The 18,334-nt window shown below is 37.0% G+C and overlaps 2 protein-coding genes and 1 long non-coding RNA gene across 3 annotated transcripts in view; 2 read left to right on the top strand and 1 right to left on the bottom strand.

The window, feature by feature from the left end:
• The first annotated feature begins 3,403 nt into the window (after window positions 1-3,403).
• LOC108252867 (G-protein coupled receptor Mth2-like) overlaps window positions 3,404-18,334 on the top strand; it is a 24,957-nt gene continuing 10,026 nt past the window's right edge. The window contains exons 1-3 of the mRNA XM_017445684.2: window positions 3,404-3,528; window positions 4,853-5,034; window positions 5,385-5,574. Coding sequence (XP_017301173.1) covers window positions 3,404-3,528; window positions 4,853-5,034; window positions 5,385-5,574 — 497 coding nt within the window. The remainder of the gene's footprint in view (window positions 3,529-4,852; window positions 5,035-5,384; window positions 5,575-18,334) is intronic.
• On the bottom strand, window positions 8,296-8,790 carry LOC113469013. The gene is made up of 2 exons (XR_003392561.1): window positions 8,648-8,790; window positions 8,296-8,338 (listed from the first exon to the last, which is right to left on the bottom strand). It is a non-coding gene; the product is annotated as an uncharacterized LOC113469013 (long non-coding RNA).
• On the top strand, window positions 9,607-10,975 carry LOC113469012 (G-protein coupled receptor Mth2-like). The gene is made up of 2 exons (XM_026826410.1): window positions 9,607-10,309; window positions 10,703-10,975. The coding sequence occupies exons 1-2, from the start codon at window positions 9,820-9,822 to the stop codon at window positions 10,783-10,785; spliced, it is 573 nt and encodes a 190-aa protein (XP_026682211.1). The 5' UTR covers window positions 9,607-9,819; the 3' UTR covers window positions 10,786-10,975.

Here is an 18,334-nt window from a genome sequence, read left to right as displayed (position 1 = left end):
TTTTTCATTTATCTTTTTTTATCACAAGATAAACAAAAATGCAGGGTTGCCAGTTGCTTGATAAACAAGGAACGTTTTTTTACTCAACCGAATTCACCGGTGCCACCGATCATAAGAAGCGTTGGTATTGGAGACCAGTGTCGGAGCTACATCGGGGTTAATAGTGTTGCCTACTTTTTTTAAGGGAGGGGAAAGTTTTGCTTGTCCTTTCGCGATTTTGATGTGGAACTTGGGGATTACGAGTCGCGAAGAAATTCTGCCTTCACCTGCTATCCTACGAAGTGAGAACTTTTTCGTGGAATGTATTCCACGGTACCTACCCCATGAGACCCATTTCGTAGAATGGTTCGAATCGCTGAAAGCAGGACCGGTAACCGCCTGAGACAGTAACATTGCTGCTGGCTAGTTCGAGGGTGTCTCAGGCTCGTGACGGTAACTGGTTCCTAGTTCTTCAACGGTTGAACATAGTTCCTGCATTTGAAATGGTTACCTCTCACATGCCAAATGGCATCTCGCCATTTTTCCATGACTCACCAGTCCCATTCTTTGTAGCTACGATATTCCTATACTTAACTACCTGTTACCTTCTCACGGTAAATTAGGTATAAGATTATTATGAATTTATGAATAACTACTGCGAGCACCTAAGCATCATGTGGACATCCTAATAGTAGGCTGATGGGTAAAACCGCGAGTCATCAGTCAGTCAACAAGTTAGAGCTACTAACCATTATCCATATTGTTCGGAAATACGATAAACATTAATCAGAAATTATTCTTACAGTCTACAGTGTAAAAAAAAGGTTCTTATTTCGGAATGACTATATTAGATAGTGAGGAAAAAGAAGATGAAAATCAGTTTTTCAATTTTTTCACTTTCTATTTCCTATCGCATTATTGTGAATGTGAACAAATGATTTAATCACTTGAATTTACTCGATCATCACTATCATCAGTGACGCCTATTATAATTTATCAAAGAGCGTATCATGACCAACCTCTGAATCAGAGGATATATTTGGATGTTTTTATCCACTTCTTCCTTTTGTGTTATACGGGGTGTATAAAAAGTCGTTATACAGGGTGGGAGGGATTACACAGTACGTAACAGGGTGGTAGGGATACGGCGTAACAGGTTCTCTAGAGCCCTGCGAAACAAGAGTTGTGTCACTAGCATTGGTTTGAGTATAGGTAAATATTTTTTGATCTTAATATGACTTGATCGGGAAATTTTAACCCCGAAGAGATTTTTTGAGAGATATTTTCTTTACCCCTGACAAATTTTCTTTATCCCATAGCAATCACGAGATTGATTATCTTAAAATTAATTTTATCACAACAGCTTTACCTACTCCTAAAATGAGAGGAAAACATGAGATTCTTCTTCAATACTTGCGCGACTACAGTAGGTATTATTGATATTGATGATTATTTTATTATTACTTTAGATAATACATATGTAGGTAGGTAGTTAATGTGTAAGTCTGTACCAATACAACCAAAAATATCTATGATCAATATGATCATGTGTGTACTATGTATGTATCAATGTTAGGTACCTATTTTGTCAATGAACCAATAACTGCCCGAAGTCATCCTCTCCTTAGTCCTTAAGGACCTTGATCCAATGATACTGTTTGTATCATTTCTTTTGTTCATATTGGTTGTGTGATAGTTCATGGGGTCTGGTGACACAGGTTCCTGGATGAGCATTCTTGACGAAGGTTTAGGTGTTGGGTTCACAGTGTACACTTAAATTGATTGGAAATAACCTTCTCCTGATTAGGTCTACTGTGGCTCTCAACTTTATTTGTTTTCAAGTAAGCATAACAATACGCGATGAGTAGGTAACATACAAGGTCTTGTTGGTATTATAGGTATCTCTATCTAAGTATTTGTTGCTTATATTGGAAGCTAGATTCGTACAGATTGGTATTGAGCTTAACCCATCCTTTAGGGCTGTTTGCCCCTAAACCTAAGCTTCTGAGTGATGGGCTTTTTGTGTATGAAGTTAGCTGCTATCACCGGGAACGTCAAGTGCAGGACCAAATTAAGTAGGTAGGTATGTAGGTACCACCTACCAGATGTAAGTATGAGTACCTTTTATACCTAGGTATAATGCGTACTGAAGTTCGAAAGTTATAGACTCACAAGTAGGTAGTAGGTAAACAGGTAATTCGAAGCTTCATAAAGAAGGTAGGTATACTGTGAGCCATAAACTGTACAATACGCGATGAGTAGGTAACATACAAGGTCTTTTGTTGCTTGTTGGTATTATAGGTATCTCTATCTAAGTATTTGTTGCTTATATTAGTACCTAGATTCGTACAAATTGGTATTGAGCTTAACCCATCCTTTAGGGCTGTTTGCCCCTAAACCTAAGCTTCTGAGTGATGGGCTTTTGTGTATGAAGTTAGCTGCTATCCCCGGGAACGTCAAGTGCAGGACCAAATTAAGTAGGTAGGTATGTAGGTACCACCTACCAAATGTAAGTATGAGTTCCTTCTATACCTAGGTATAATGCGTACTGAAGTTCGAAAGAGAGAGACTCACAAGTAGGTAGTAGGTAAACAGGTAATTCGAAGCTTCATAAAGAAGGTAGGTATACTGTGAGCCATAAAATGTGATGCTTATTGTTTGTCCTGAATGGAGCCTTAAGTCAACAGAAACCCTCATAAAAAATAATACTAATATTATAACTAGGGGTTTCCAAGGTCTGAAATATTAGCCCTTAGTAAGAAGGTATACAAAGTACCGTCTCATCACTTGGGTAAGGGTAATGTGAGCCAGCCTAGTTAGCTTAGTTGATGAGGAAATTTTCCAAAGGTTCGCTAAATATTCCCAGGGTTTGTCGTGAAAGCATTCCGGGAATTCTGGAAAATTTTCAGGCTACCGCGTAGGTATTTTATGCATAACAAGCTAAATTAATAAACAGGGGTATAATTACAGTAATACTATGTGATATTGTGATATGTATAGTTTGTAATAAAATTTTCTATAGGGTGGAGTTCGGAGTTCAAAAAGTGGGAGGGGGGAAAAATGAAAAATGTTCGCGTTTCAGGCTAAACAGATATGCTCGCCGAACTTTTGGCTTCATGGAATGTAATTAACACGATAGGTATTAAATTAGAAATGTACCATAACATTATAATTTAGATGTACACTATCTTGTCTTCCTTCTCTCTTCGATTTCGGGACGATAAGACCACAGCAGTTACAGTTCCCTCTGTCAAACCTCTTGAAAAAAAAAAAGTTAATGTGAGTAGGCGGTTGGCTTGTCACCGAATGTAAGTTAAAACCGGTAAAACCCCCGTCACCAAAGACCTTAGTTAGCAGTTATTCAGCTAAGTAAAACCTCTATGAGTAAAACCTCAGGGCTTATAAATTAAAATACTTCTGCTCCATGTATCTGGCACTAAATGAAGCATCGGGCATGGGGCCCCAGACATTTGGAAATCCCTGTATTGTACAAATAGACATAAGTTTCAAGTTTATTGTATTCTCTTGTCGTGTGTCGGAGACTACACGGTGTTTTAAGCTGTGTTAGTTTTTCCGTGCTAACTTTGTGACTGGTTTATTGTTTCACTTTTGACTTTTCTTGAAATATAGGTTCATACTGGGTGGCCTTAGTAACAGTTGAAACAAAAAAATAACCAAGTTGGATATGTAAAAAAAAAAAAAAATCAATAAGTATTACCTTCAGGAAAAAAAAGTTCATTTCCTTTCGTTTCTTGTCCTTTCACATACCTCTATGGGGATATTGTCGATTTGTAGGTTTACCTAAGAAGTCTTTAAAGTCCTCGACAACCTATTGTTTTTAATAAAGGTTTATAGTTTACAACAACCTTCCGTCCTTGATAAGGATTAGGATTAGTTTTCTCTAATCTGAAATGGGTATACTGCGGTTACCCATGTGTACTTGTATGAGAAAGTTGCACGAAAGGTCGCTTATTTTCTATGAGGCGCATATAAAAAATGTATTCTGCATATTACTTATTTATTTCACAAGTAGTTACATTACGTAAATTTATTAGGTGCACCCTGCCAGGGATTGAGGAAATTTTCCAAAGGTTCGCTAAATATTCCCAGGGTTTGTCGTGAAAGCATTCCGGGAATTCTGGAAAATTTTCAGGCTACCACGTAGGTATTTTATATATAACAAGCGAAATTGATAAACATAATTACAGTAATACTATGTATGTAGTAATAAAATTTTCTGGGTGGAGTTCGGAGTTCAAAAAGTGGGAGGGGGGAAAGGGAAAAATGTTCGCGTTTCAGGCTAAACAGATATGCTCGCCGAACTTTTGGCTTCATGGAATGTAATTAACACGATATTAAATTAGAAATGTACCATAACATTATAATTTAGATGTATCTACAATTTATTAGACTTAATTATTGTTACATTAATCTTCTGCGTAATCTTCATCAGATAAATGGGTAGATGTTTTGTATGACTAACTGTCCACAAGATAGGCAGATAGATAGGTGCCTATATACATCTGCTTTCCTATTACCTTAATTATACTACTCCATCACCAGGTTAAACAAGGTAGCAAGGTACCAAGGTACGATAAACAAGGTAGGTCATATGTATTCAATTCTGAAGAACATAATTCAAAGTAATCAAGCGTTGCGGGAGGAGCGCGAACGTCAGGAGTTCGAAATGCCGTTTAAATAACCTTAAAAGGTGTGTCCAAACATAGTCGACTGGCCGTCGATCGACGAGGAGAATCTATGTTACCGAGGCAGTGTGGACGGTTCAGTCGATGTCGATCGACGGATGGCCGGTCGGCTATGTGTGGACACACATTTAGGTACCTACCTATATTACTAATTATCTGTTTTCCAGGAATATTCGGGAACAGAAAGCAGGCAATGAGTCTCATCTAAAGAAGTTCCTCACGTACAGTACCTACGGATGGGGAGTGCCAGCTATTATCACTCTAATGGTGTACGTGGCTGAGGTGCACCCCACTTGGTTTCCGCCCGAAAGCAGACCCAACTTTGCCGTCTACAATTGCTGGTATAAAGGTAAATGGCGTTTCTTTTTTTCGCTTTCTTCTTTCCTTCTTCGATTCAGTCGTATACATTCTTTCTTCATACAAGAAGTCAATTCAATTTAAAAATTCTTCTTATAATCCTCCTGCTCGTTCTTCTTTTTCTTCTTTTATGTACTTCTCCTTCGTCTCCTCTCCTCCTTTACTTCTTCGTTTTCCTCTTTTTGTTAACTTTAGATATCCTAACTTTAGATTGTCAAATGTTGATGATTTTGTACATGTTTTGGAGTAGGTTATCAACCTATAGGTAAGCACAGATTTGAGATTTGACAGATTTCTCAATGTGTGGCACTAAATTTCCTGTATGACGGACAAATATTTCAGATCCAGAAGACAACTACGCTATGAAAGTGTTCTACATCATCCCAATGACCATTTTCATCACGATCAACATTGTGCTCTTCGCGCTGACTGCATATCATTGTACGGATATCAAGGATCAAATTCTGCGCATGAAAAGTGTGAATAAGGAGAAGGAGAACATGAAAAGCAAGTTCAATTCTTACAAAGTCAAGTAAGTAGACAATTCTCGCCCGGCGCGGATAATATCCTGAACGGATAATATTTGTTTTCGGAACGGCTGGCTTTCTCCTATCCTGTCTTCGTTCTCTCTTCGATTTCTCTCTCTCTCTCTCTCTCTCTCTCTCTCTCTCTCTCTCTCTCTCTCTCTCTCTCTCTCTCTCTCTCTCTCTAAAGTTCGTATTATAATATTATTAGAATATTAGATAGTAAATTAATATTAAACCAATATGTATAGCTGAAAACTCCCCTTTTTCTAATGGTTAGTACCTATATCTATGATAATACTAGACTTTTTGTGTGTGGTTACAGATGGACTTGTGGATGGCTAAAATGGGCTGAATGAAGCTCGTCAAACCAGTAATATGAATAGACTAGAACAGGTTCCTATACCTAAGAGTACCTTCCTCCATCCCGTCCAAACAGTTTATATCAGTCATTCACCGAAGCGCTAGAAATACTATGGAACCAATAGCCTTAGTCCATACATTTCTATTTCTTAGCATCCTAGCTGTGAGCACATCTCAAGGAACCACTGCGAATTCGACGTTGAGAAAATGCTGCTCTAGAAAAACCGTTTTGAATCAAAATTTGGACTGCGTGCCATTGAAAAGCGATGAAAGAGTTGAGAGTGACATTTTCCACATTGAAGGCTTTGGAAGAGTCACCTATGATGTGAGACATGAATGCTCTGGGAATGTCACATACGTGCAGCTTACCCGAAACTTTGACAATATGAGCTTTTACTGCGTGGACAAGTTGGTCATTAATGATACTGCAGGAGTCGAGGTATTAGTTGGTCTGAATTGTCAAGAGAACGTAACAATTAATTACTTTGAAAATGTCGAGATCTTTACCATGCAGAAGTGTTGTCCTCGGTACTATCAATATAATCAGTTCAAACAGTGTGTGTTTTCTTCAGGTAAGTCACCATCTTCTTTAGTTTGACATGTTCGAGTTCTACAGTTGATCGAATTGGTCATTTTGTTAGCTACATATGTGTATGATCTACATACCTCTGTACTACTATTCAATAGGCCGCGGTGATGACTAACTAACAACTTAAACCTTAAACCAAACTAATGACTAAAGTTTTATTCTCTTTACTCCACAGGAATTGACTTTGCCAGTACACTTATGACCAGCCTCCTTCAGAATAATTTGTTCAACATCAAATATATTAACATGAGGTATGGGCTCAATGATTCACTCAACATTGATGTTTTTTTTTTTTTTTTTTTATCACAAGAATCACAAGATAAACAAAAATGCAGGGTTGCCAGTTGCTTGATAAACAAGGAACGTTTTTTTTACTCAACCGAATTCACCGGTGCCACCGATCATAAGAAGCGTTCGTATTGGAGACCAGTGTCGGAGCTACATCGGGGTTAATGGTGTTGCCTACTTTTTTTAAGGGAGGGGAAAGTTTTGCTTGTCCTTTCGCGATTTTGATGTGGAACTTGGGGATTACGAGTCGCGAAGAAATTCTGCCTTCACCTGCTATCCTACGAAGTGAGAACTTTTTCGTGGAATGTATTCCACGGTACCTACCCCATGAGACCCATTTCGTAGAATGGTTCGAATCGCTGAAAGCAGGACCGGTAACCGCCTGAGACAGTAACATTGCTGCTGGCTAGTTCGAGGGTGTCTCAGGCTCGTGACGGTAACTGGTTCCTAGTTCTTCAACGGTTGAACATAGTTCCTGCATTTGAAATGGTTACCTCTCACATGCCAAATGGCATCTCGCCATTTTTCCATGACTCACCAGTCCCATTCTTTGTAGCTACGATATTCCTATACTTAACTACCTGTTACCTTCTCACGGTAAATTATAAGATTATTATGAATTTATGAATAACTACTGCGAGCACCTAAGCATCATGTGGACATCCTAATAGTAGGCTGATGGGTAAAGCCGCGAGTCATCAGTCAGTCAACAAGTTAGAGCTACTAACCATTATCCATATTGTTCGGAAATACGATAAACATTAATCAGAAATTATTCTTACAGTCTACAGTGTGTGTGTCTTTTATGCTTCACTGTAACAGTTGTGCGGATAGAAACTTCACTGCAGAAAAGCAACAAATCACTCTGCTTTACCATGGGTAAGTACCTACATACCTATATGTGAATTTTATAAATCTATACACATAAAAAATATATATAAATCTATACATATAAAAATATAAAAATCAAGATAGAAATATTACAAAGGCAAGAAGTCCACGCCACCAGGATCTTCTAACTCCCGACTACACAATCCCCACGAAGCGAAAATTGACAAATGGTGCGATCGGTATTTTTCTGCTCAAGGAGTGTTAAGTAGGTAGTAGGTAGGTTCGAGAAGTGTCCTTATGGTTTTGGATAACAATAAAATTCCTATAGGTACCCTACACCTACTTACCATACATAAAAAGGGATTTCATACAAGTTTTAGAACTTTTTTTAAAGAAGTATCTAAAAATAATGTGGCCTGTTTCTTTTCTAATTTTTTACAGGGTTAGTGACGAATTTCTCCGTTCTGGCAACTTGCACATGGCTTAATGTGATTTGTTTCGACATGTGGAATAAATTCAGGTAAGATTGCTTCCTATTTCTTAAGCGTTATTGCGTCCTTGCGTGATGTAAGACTTTTATCTTTAAGTTCCTGTACTCCCATCTGAAGCTTTTAGCTTAATGAGATTTGTAGTTGTAGGCATCTGCTTTTGATAATAATTGCTCACCAAATTTCTTCTTCCTAAGCAAAAGCTTGGCACGACTGAAAGAAAAGCAAAAACATATTAAAGAAAACATAGTGTCCAGGACTTAGCTTAACCATTCTGCCTCTTCTGAAAGGGGTTTGAAGCATTCCACAAAAAGAAGTACCTATATTGTGATATTACTTCCAACCTATCAAATTAATATCTGTCCAGTCTTGGGTAATGGCAATGTCAAAAAACCTTGAAACTATATTTCATGTTAATGCAGGTGGGGCAGCACTTACTTTAACTGTTTGTAGGCCTCCTAGCACACACAATGATAGAACAGTGGATTTAAAAAACACCAGAGCATAATCATTTTTACTTACTCTCTTTTGCCTTCATTTAGGAGTTTCTTGGCTAGTTGCCTTTCACTCTCAAGTGACTTCTCAATCCTCTGCTGGTATTGTTTCAGTTTGTCCCTTTGTTGTTTCACTTGCTGAAACAAAAATTAAATAATAATTTACTGAGGTACTTAGTTTGTAGTATTTCCATACACTACTTGAGCTAGTTCAATGGCATGCCTACGCCTACTTGACACTTGTAACTTGAACTTCCGGTATTGGTACTTTCTGGGGATTAAAAATCAATTAAATCAAAAGCCTTTTTAACAAAGTTTCACAAATACTATACACTATACTAAATATAAATATAAAAATCCGGTGAAGGTGAAGAACAACCAACGGCGTAAAAAAACGTGAAATCGTGAATGGGCTATAGATGTGAAACCGGCCAAAGATGTTGTATGTACATGTACAACCCGCGATTAGCTTCTCATACATGATTTTTTTTTTATTTACAGGGTGATTCAAAAAGTATTAACCCAAGTACCCCTTAAAATTTAACAGTTCAGGTTGGATACCTATTTCTTACATCTGGGCCTTTCGGTATTGGTACTTTCTGGGGATTAAAAATCAATTAAATCAAAAGCCTTTTTAACAAAGTTTCACAAATACTATACACTATACTTACTAAATATAAAAATCCGGTGAACTGGTGAAGGTGAAGAACAACCAACAACCAACGGCGTAAAAAAACGTGAAATCGTGAATGCTGAATGGACTATAGATGTGAAAGCGGCCAAAGATGTTGTATGTACATGTACAACCCGCGATATTCTGAAATTTGCTAGTGAAACAAAAATTAAATAATAATTTACTGAGGTACTTAGTTTGTAGTATTTCCATACACTACTTGAGCTAGTTCAATGGCATGCCTACTTCACACTTGTAACTTATAAGTTTTATGATGAGGTAGGTAAATTATCTCTACATTATTTTAAATGATTAAATCTTTTGATCATGCCTGTATTGATATTATTAAGGATAATAATGAGCATTATGTCGTCAGAGCGTATGAACCCTACTCTAAAATTTGCGCCACCAACAATTGCCTTCGGAAATGTTGCCAGGTAGGCTATTCACTGATAAGGGGTAAAAAATGTCGAAAAACAAATGCTACATTCAATCCCATCTTCAATACAGTCTTGCCTGAAGACAAAATGAATAATAACGGAATACAAACAAGTGTGGACTATGCAGTCAAATACGGTGAACCGATTTGTACAATGAATAAAACTTTTTTTGTGGATATCCGCAGTAATGAAAAGTACCTCTCTTACTCAAATGGTTCGATAAGAGCTGATGGTATGTACAGAGACATAGACCACTACTGCATAGATCTTTACTATTTTCCTGCAAAGGATATCCATCACTATGTTCCTGTAATGTGCAGTGCTGATGCCACAGGATTGCCGTCTAATGACAGTCCGAGCAAATACAAATTCATCACCTTTCTTCTCATCTTTTCCAACGTGTTTGCATTCACCACTCTCATAGTCTACGCCATATTGCCGGACTTGCACAAGAAGATCAATGGAAAATGTCTCATGTGCTATTTTACCTGTGTGTGTCTTTTATGCTTCACTGTAACAGTTGTGCGGATAGAAACTTCACTGCAGAAAAGCAACAAATCACTCTGCTTTACCATGGGTAAGTACCTACATACCTATATGTGAATTTTATAAATCTATACACATAAAAAATATATATAAATCTATACATATAAAAATATAAAAATCAAGATAGAAATATTACAAAGGCAAGAAGTCCACGCCACCAGGATCTTCTAACTCCCGACTACACAATCCCCACGAAGCGAAAATTGACAAATGGTGCGATCGGTATTTTTCTGCTCAAGGAGTGTTAAGTAGGTAGTAGGTAGGTTCGAGAAGTGTCCTTATGGTTTTGGATAACAATAAAATTCCTATAGGTACCCTACACCTACTTACCATACATAAAAAGGGATTTCATACAAGTTTTAGAACTTTTTTTAAAGAAGTATCTAAAAATAATGTGGCCTGTTTCTTTTCTAATTTTTTACAGGGTTAGTGACGAATTTCTCCGTTCTGGCAACTTGCACATGGCTTAATGTGATTTGTTTCGACATGTGGAATAAATTCAGGTAAGATTGCTTCCTATTTCTTAAGCGTTATTGCGTCCTTGCGTGATGTAAGACTTTTATCTTTAAGTTCCTGTACTCCCATCTGAAGCTTTTAGCTTAATGAGATTTGTAGTTGTAGGTAGTTCTTATTACTCTCTGAAACAAGAAAATGATGCTTTCCAATTTACGCACTTACATAACTGTAGCACAAACTTGAAAATATTCCAAAAGTCTTACTTTTGGTATAGCTTAATAGTAAAGCTTAATACCATTGGAGAACTTACATAACTGTAGCACAAACTTGAAAATATTCCAAAAGTCTTACTTTTGGTATAGCTTAATAGTAAAGCTTAATACCATTGGAGAACTTTGCTTAGGTGCATTTGACATCTCCACTAATATCATGGGAAGGCTGTTAGAGCTACTAACCATTATCCATATTGTTCGGAAATACGATAAACATTAATCAGAAATTATTCTTACAGTCTACAGTGTAAAAAAAAATGGTTCTTATTTCGGAATGACTATATTAGATAGTGAGGAAAAAGAAGATGAAAATCAGTTTTTCAATTTTTTCACTTTCTATTTCCTATCGCATTATTGTGAATGTGAACGTCTTATCTATTACTAATTTCGGTAAGTACTTAAGTAGGTACCTACCTATTATGTACAAAGATATGTAATCATAATATTGTTCTCCCTCTTCTTCAATAATTGAATAAATTAAGGAGAAAAGTAGGTAGGTAATACCTACCTATGTATTTTTTCCCCATTTGACAGACACCTATAGATGTCTATCTACCTATTACCTGCTTCTTATTTTAATCCATCCGAAATCCTGGAATGATTTCAAATTTTAGCATCAACGAAATGGAGGTCAAGATTATGCATAAGTGGGGTGTAATATTTCACACATGGATAGCTTATTATTTGTTTATTATGTAGGTATATTATTTAATTAGGTACCTATACTTATTTATTTGTTTTTATTGAATGCTTTATTTAGACGGTCAAAGTAGCATCACTTTGTCATGTGCCAATATCATTTATTTAGACAAGTGCAATCGTCAATTAAATATTAAATCCGGGTTAGTAGAAAATTTTGTAAGTGATTTTTTGAAAAGTGATCTACATACTTAACTACTTGTTTCTCTGTACCTTAGATCTCTAATAGCTATGACACAACAAGGGCTAAGTATTCCAAGTAGGTATCTAAGAAGCTCAAAAGTCACAGGCGTAGGTACATTAGACCTCACAATACAAGTAGGTATTAGCTATGACACAACAAGGGCTAAGTATTCCAAGTAGGTATCTAAGAAGCTCAAAAGTCACAGGCGTAGGTACATTAGACCTCACAATTAGAAATATTAAATCCGGGTTAGTAGAAAATTTTGTAAGTGATTTTTTGAAAAGTGATCTACATACTTAACTACTTGTTTCTCTGTACCTTAGATCTCTAATAGCTATGACACAACAAGGGCTAAGTATTCCAAGTAGGTATCTAAGAAGCTCAAAAGTCACAGGCGTAGGTACATTAGACCTCACAATACAAGTAGGTATGTAGGTACCTACTGTAGGTGCCTAGGTACTGAAGAAAAAGTGGAAACGTCTCCACTCTCTAATACCCCAGAAGAATAATTATTTTTTTATTGGTTACCTATACCTATCCATTACCTATAACAGTTAGTAGGTACGTAGGTAGATAAAAAGTGGAAACGTCTCCACTCTCTAATACCCCAGAAGAATAATTATTTTTTTATTGGTTACCTATACCTATCCATTACCTATAACATTGTTAGTATACGAGTACGTAGATAATAATAGGTATAGGTAATCCAATAATATGACTAGTATCACCTATTATTCTGTACACTCTCGATTCTCATTAAATTTGTTCATCAATCTTCACATCTCTTCAATATTTTCTCACCCGGGGACTCTGCTTACTGCTCAGGCACAGATTTTCCTCATCTCATCTGAATCCTTGTACCATCCTCACGTCAGATACAGAGGCGAATTTTCTGCGCAAGATTCGAGTCATTCGAGATTTTTACTTTTTTTTTTTTCTCGCGATAACAAAACGCTTTTCTCGTAGAGAGCTCTCTACTCTCTGTGGTGCACAGTCAGTTTCCAAAGCTGAGCTTAATTTGTTGGTGCTTCTCAAGGATATTTCTTTAACAGACGCTTTTTTTGGCGGAAAAATTAATTGATTTACTGTGTAGTTCTAATCACTGAAACCAGTTCAATGAAGGTGTAGGCACAGAGCGAACATAGATAAATAATTAACAGGGTTTACTCTTTTATTAATATAGATTTACCGCGAGGTACCTATGTATTTATTTCTGTCCAAGACTGCGAGGGAGGTAAGTTATTAAGTATAACTGTAAGTAAGTAGGTACATGAGTAGGTACGGTATAAGTAAGATCAAGTGGGACGGGGGTAGAAGTAAATACAGGGGAAAAATTAAGTACCTCCAGGATGTTAGGGTTCATTTTCCTCGTCTCCCTTCATACTCTCATATACCTGTCAAGTTTGACTGCTTAGTAGGTACCTATAAGTTGTAAAGAATAGTAAGACTGCTATAGTAAGTAGGTATAGAAAGTTTAACACGAAAACATACATGTACCTCATGTTATTGTATAGGATGATATATAATATCATACAGGCTGGTCCTGGTCTTCGGACCAGCTAAAGCGGGACAATATCGGGACTTTGGGCGAAAGCGGGACATTTTAGCGTCCCCAGAGGATTTCTTGGGACAGCGGGACCAGAGGCTCCAAAGCGGGACTGTCCCGCCGAAAGCGGGACGTATGGTCAGCCTATATATATCATACAGGCTGGTCCTGGTCTCTGATTACTGATTACATTATTCCCGTTATTGAAAATTAAACCGCCAGCCTAGTTAGTTGGGGAGTGGCATGTCTGCGTTGTAAGCTCTGGGTCGCGGGTTCGATTCCCGCCTGAGCAGATTCCATCCTAAGCAAATAGGGAACGCTCGGAACGGCTGGCTTTCTCCTATATCCTGTCTTCCTTCTCTCTTCGCTTTCGGGACGATAAGACCTTGGCAGTATGGCAGTTACAGTTCCCTCGATCAAACTGCTAAAAAAAGAACCAATAAAACTTAGCCCCCTTTTCTACTCCCCCTGGCGGAAATCTAAAATTGCGAACGATGGTAATTTTTTATATTCTTAACCTTCAACTCTGAAACTAGCTGTCAAAAATCCCATAATAAATTCAGACTAAAACATTGAATCCCATCAAAACGTCTGGAGAAATTGATAATAGATTTTATGCACAAAAGCAATTTGTGGACGTCTTTTCTGTTTTTCCTCCTAGACTCCTACGCCAGTATTCCCGGAGCTGTACGTAAATTGCGCGTATAAATGGATCTCAATCATCATAGGCACTTATGTAATGTAACTGCTTGTGAAATAAATAAGTAATATGCAGAATACATTTTTTATATGCGCCTCATAGAAAACAAGTGACCTTTCGTGCAGCTTTCTCATACAAGTACATTTGGAAGAGTCACCTATGATGTGAGACATGAATGCTCTGGGAATGTCACATACGTGCAGCTTACCCGAAACTTTGACAATATGAGCTTTTACTGCGTGGACAAGTTGGTCATTAATGATACTGCAGGAGTCGAGGTATTAGTTGGTCTGAATTGTCAAGAGAACGTAACAATTAATTACTTTGAAAATGTCGAGATCTTTACCATGCAGAAGTGTTGTCCTCGGTACTATCAATATAATCAGTTCAAACAGTGTGTGTTTTCTTCAGGTAAGTCACCATCTTCTTTAGTTTGACATGTTCGAGTTCTACAGTTGATCGAATTGGTCATTTTGTTAGCTACATATGTGTATGATCTACATACCTCTGTACTACTATTCAATAGGCCGCGGTGATGACTAACTAACAACTTAAACCTTAAACCAAACTAATGACTAAAGTTTTATTCTCTTTACTCCACAGGAATTGACTTTGCCAGTACACTTATGACCAGCCTCCTTCAGAATAATTTGTTCAACATCAAATATATTAACATGAGGTATGGGCTCAATGATTCACTCAACATTGATGATGTTGTCACTGATTACAAAACGATTAGAAGTAAGACATACTATCTAATCAATGAATCCGTTAACATGACCAGTGAGTCCAAAGTTACTGAACTAGACAACATCAATATTGCGAGATTTGACAATATGATTAAATCTTTTGATCATGCCTGTATTGATATTATTAAGGATAATAATGAGCATTATGTCGTCAGAGCGTATGAACCCTACTCTAAAATTTGCGCCACCAACAATTGCCTTCGGAAATGTTGCCAGGTAGGCTATTCACTGATAAGGGGTAAAAAATGTCGAAAAACAAATGCTACATTCAATCCCATCTTCAATACAGTCTTGCCTGAAGACAAATATAGGTACTTACTTTTTGATGGAATGCTTCAAACCCCTTTCAGAAGAGGCAGAATGGTTAAGCTAAGTCCTGGACACTATGTTTTCCAAAACTTTAGTCATTAGTTTGGTTTAAGGTTTAAGTTGTTAGTTAGTCATCACCGCGGCCTATTGAATAGTAGTACAGAGGTATGTAGTATGTTTTCCTTAATATGTTTTTGCTTTTCTTTCAGTCGTGCCAAGCTTTTGCTTAGGAAGAAGAAATTTGGTGAGCAATTATTATCAAAAGCAGATGGACAGTTAGAAAACTTGGAGACAATCATCAATGACCTTGAATTTGCTCAAGTTGAAAAAGAGGTTTGTACAATGTTCTTCAGTTTGCCTAATCTTCTCTTGCCTTCCACTCCCAGCAAGATCAGTTTGTCTGAAAATGGAATATCTAATTTTGGTGATTAATGTTCTTCAGTTTGCCTAATCTTCTCTTGCCTTCCACTCCCAGCAAGATCAGTTTGTCTGAAAATGGAATATCTAATTTTGGTGATTATACTGTAAACCTAGCTAGACAGGCTTTGTATTCGCATAATGATAAGCATAATGTTCAGACACATAAGTAAATTATGGGATCTTCTAGGTTTGTATTATAAAAACTTCATCATCATTTTGCAGGTAATCAAAGGACTCCAAGTGGGAAATGAGGCTCTAAAGAAGGTCAATGAACTCATTAGCATAGAAGATGTTGAAAAGATTCTAGATGAGACTAGAGAGAGTATTGAGAAGCAACGGGAAATAGATGAAATGCTCCAAGGTGTCCTGACCAATGAAGACGAAGAGGATGTAGAGAAGGAATATGAGAAGATGATGGCAGAGTCTCTTATACCAACACCTGAACCCAAAGTTCCCATTGCTGAACCTGAGGAATTTGCCAGCTTACCGGAGGTGCCCTCTGAAGGTAATCACATTATTGCTATAAAAACTGAGTGTTCTTTTCCTCCAAAATTTCACTGGAATAACTCATTATAATGTTAAATGTTTGTCCATTTTTGGATTTTTTTTCATACATCTGCACTTTTGGAGGAGTTCAAATTGTTTTTAAAAATTAGACAGTAGACCTGGGCTTAATCAAAAGGAGTTAATATTTTTGATTTTCTTTTTCAGAACCTTCTCCTGAAGAGGATGTTACACCTGCTGAAACAAAGGCAGCAGAGAAAGAGAAAATCAAAACTAAAGAAAAGGTGCCTGTTCTAGCTGACTGAACTTGACAGAGGTACATCACAAAAATCCCAATCAACATTTTTTGTTCAATTTTATTTTGTAATTCTTAAATCTGTGATCTTGAAGTCTATTCAATAGTATTCATTCAGGGGATCAGGAGACAGGTAGAATAAAGGTTCTATTTGTTATTTGGAAGCTTAAACCCCTGATAAATGATCATATTAGTGTTAGGGCAGTGTGCCATTTCCCACTAATATCACGGGAAGTTGGGAAGGCTTAGGTGCATTTGTCATCTCCACTAATATCATGGGAAGTTGGGAAGGCTTAGGTGCATTTGTCATCTCCACTAATATCACGGGAAGTTGGGAAGGCTTAGGTGCATTTGTCATCTCCACTAATATCATGGGAAGTTGGGAAGGCTTAGGTACATTTGTCATCTCCACTAATGTTATGATACCGTTATGTTACCCTGAATTTTACGTCTATGTTATTTTTAAGTATATGCATATAAAATGCAGTTTCTTTGTGTTATTATGTCACAACTTTGATGCTCACTGCAGCATTGTAGGATTTTTTCCCAATATCTCAATAATCCTAACATCCAATGTTTACCTACCATGCTGGCACCGGTCGCTATGCGCATTTACATGTCATAGCTACTCATTTTCCTCACACGCCATTTTTCCATGACTCACCAGTCCCATTCTTTGTAGCTACGATATTCCTATACTTAACTACCTGTTACCTTCTCACGGTAAATTAGGTATAAGATTATTATGAATTTATGAATAACTACTGCGAGCACCTAAGCATCATGTGGACATCCTAATAGTAGGCTGATGGGTAAAACCGCGAGTCATCAGTCAGTCAACAAGTTAGAGCTACTAACCATTAGCATGATACAAATTTCTTGACCCCGCCGGGAATCGAACCCGGGTCTCCCGCGTGCAAAGCGAGCGCAGTGACCACTACCCCGTGGGAGCTGACAAGTATATGCATATAAATGTAATGAGCATAATGGTGTTATTCTTGTTGTAATCTTGGTCATTAGTTATTAAAAAAATGGTTCTTATTTCGGAATGACTATATTAGATAGTGAGGAAAAAGAAGATGAAAATCAGTTTTTCAATTTTTTCACTTTCTAAGTATTTCCTATCGCATTATTGTGAATGTGAACGTCTTATCTACTAATTTCGGTAAGTACTTAAGTAGGTACCTACCTATTATGTACAAAGATATGTAATCATAATATTGTTCTCCCTCTTCTTCAATAATTGAATAAATTAAGGAGAAAAGTAGGTAGGTAATACCTACCTATGTATTTTTTCCCCATTTGACAGACACCTATAGATGTCTATCTACCTATTACCTGCTTCTTATTTTAATCCATCCGAAATCCTGGAATGATTTCAAATTTTAGCATCAACGAAATGGAGGTCAAGATTATGCATAAGTGGGGTGTAATATTTCACACATGGATAGCTTATTATTTGTTTATTATGTAGGTATATTATTTAATTAGGTACCTATACTTATTTATTTGTTTTTATTGAATGCTTTATTTAGACGGTCAAAGTAGCATCACTTTGTCATGTGCCAATATCATTTATTTAGACAAGTGCAATCGTCAATTAAATATTAAATCCGGGTTAGTAGAAAATTTTGTAAGTGATTTTTTGAAAAGTGATCTACATACTTAACTACTTGTTTCTCTGTACCTTAGATCTCTAATAGCTATGACACAACAAGGGCTAAGTATTCCAAGTAGGTATCTAAGAAGCTCAAAAGTCACAGGCGTAGGTACATTAGACCTCACAATACAAGTAGGTATGTAGGTACCTACTGTAGGTGCCTAGGTACTGAAGAAAAAGTGGAAACGTCTCCACTCTCTAATACCCCAGAAGAATAATTATTTTTTTATTGGTTACCTATACCTATCCATTACCTATAACA

This window comes from Diaphorina citri, unplaced genomic scaffold (genome assembly GCF_000475195.1).
Source record: "Diaphorina citri unplaced genomic scaffold, Diaci psyllid genome assembly version 1.1 scaffold927, whole genome shotgun sequence".
NCBI classification, from domain to species: Eukaryota; Metazoa; Arthropoda; class Insecta; order Hemiptera; family Psyllidae; genus Diaphorina; species Diaphorina citri.
Note: the sequence above shows the minus strand (reverse complement) of the source record. Positions and strands in the feature narration are given on the sequence as shown.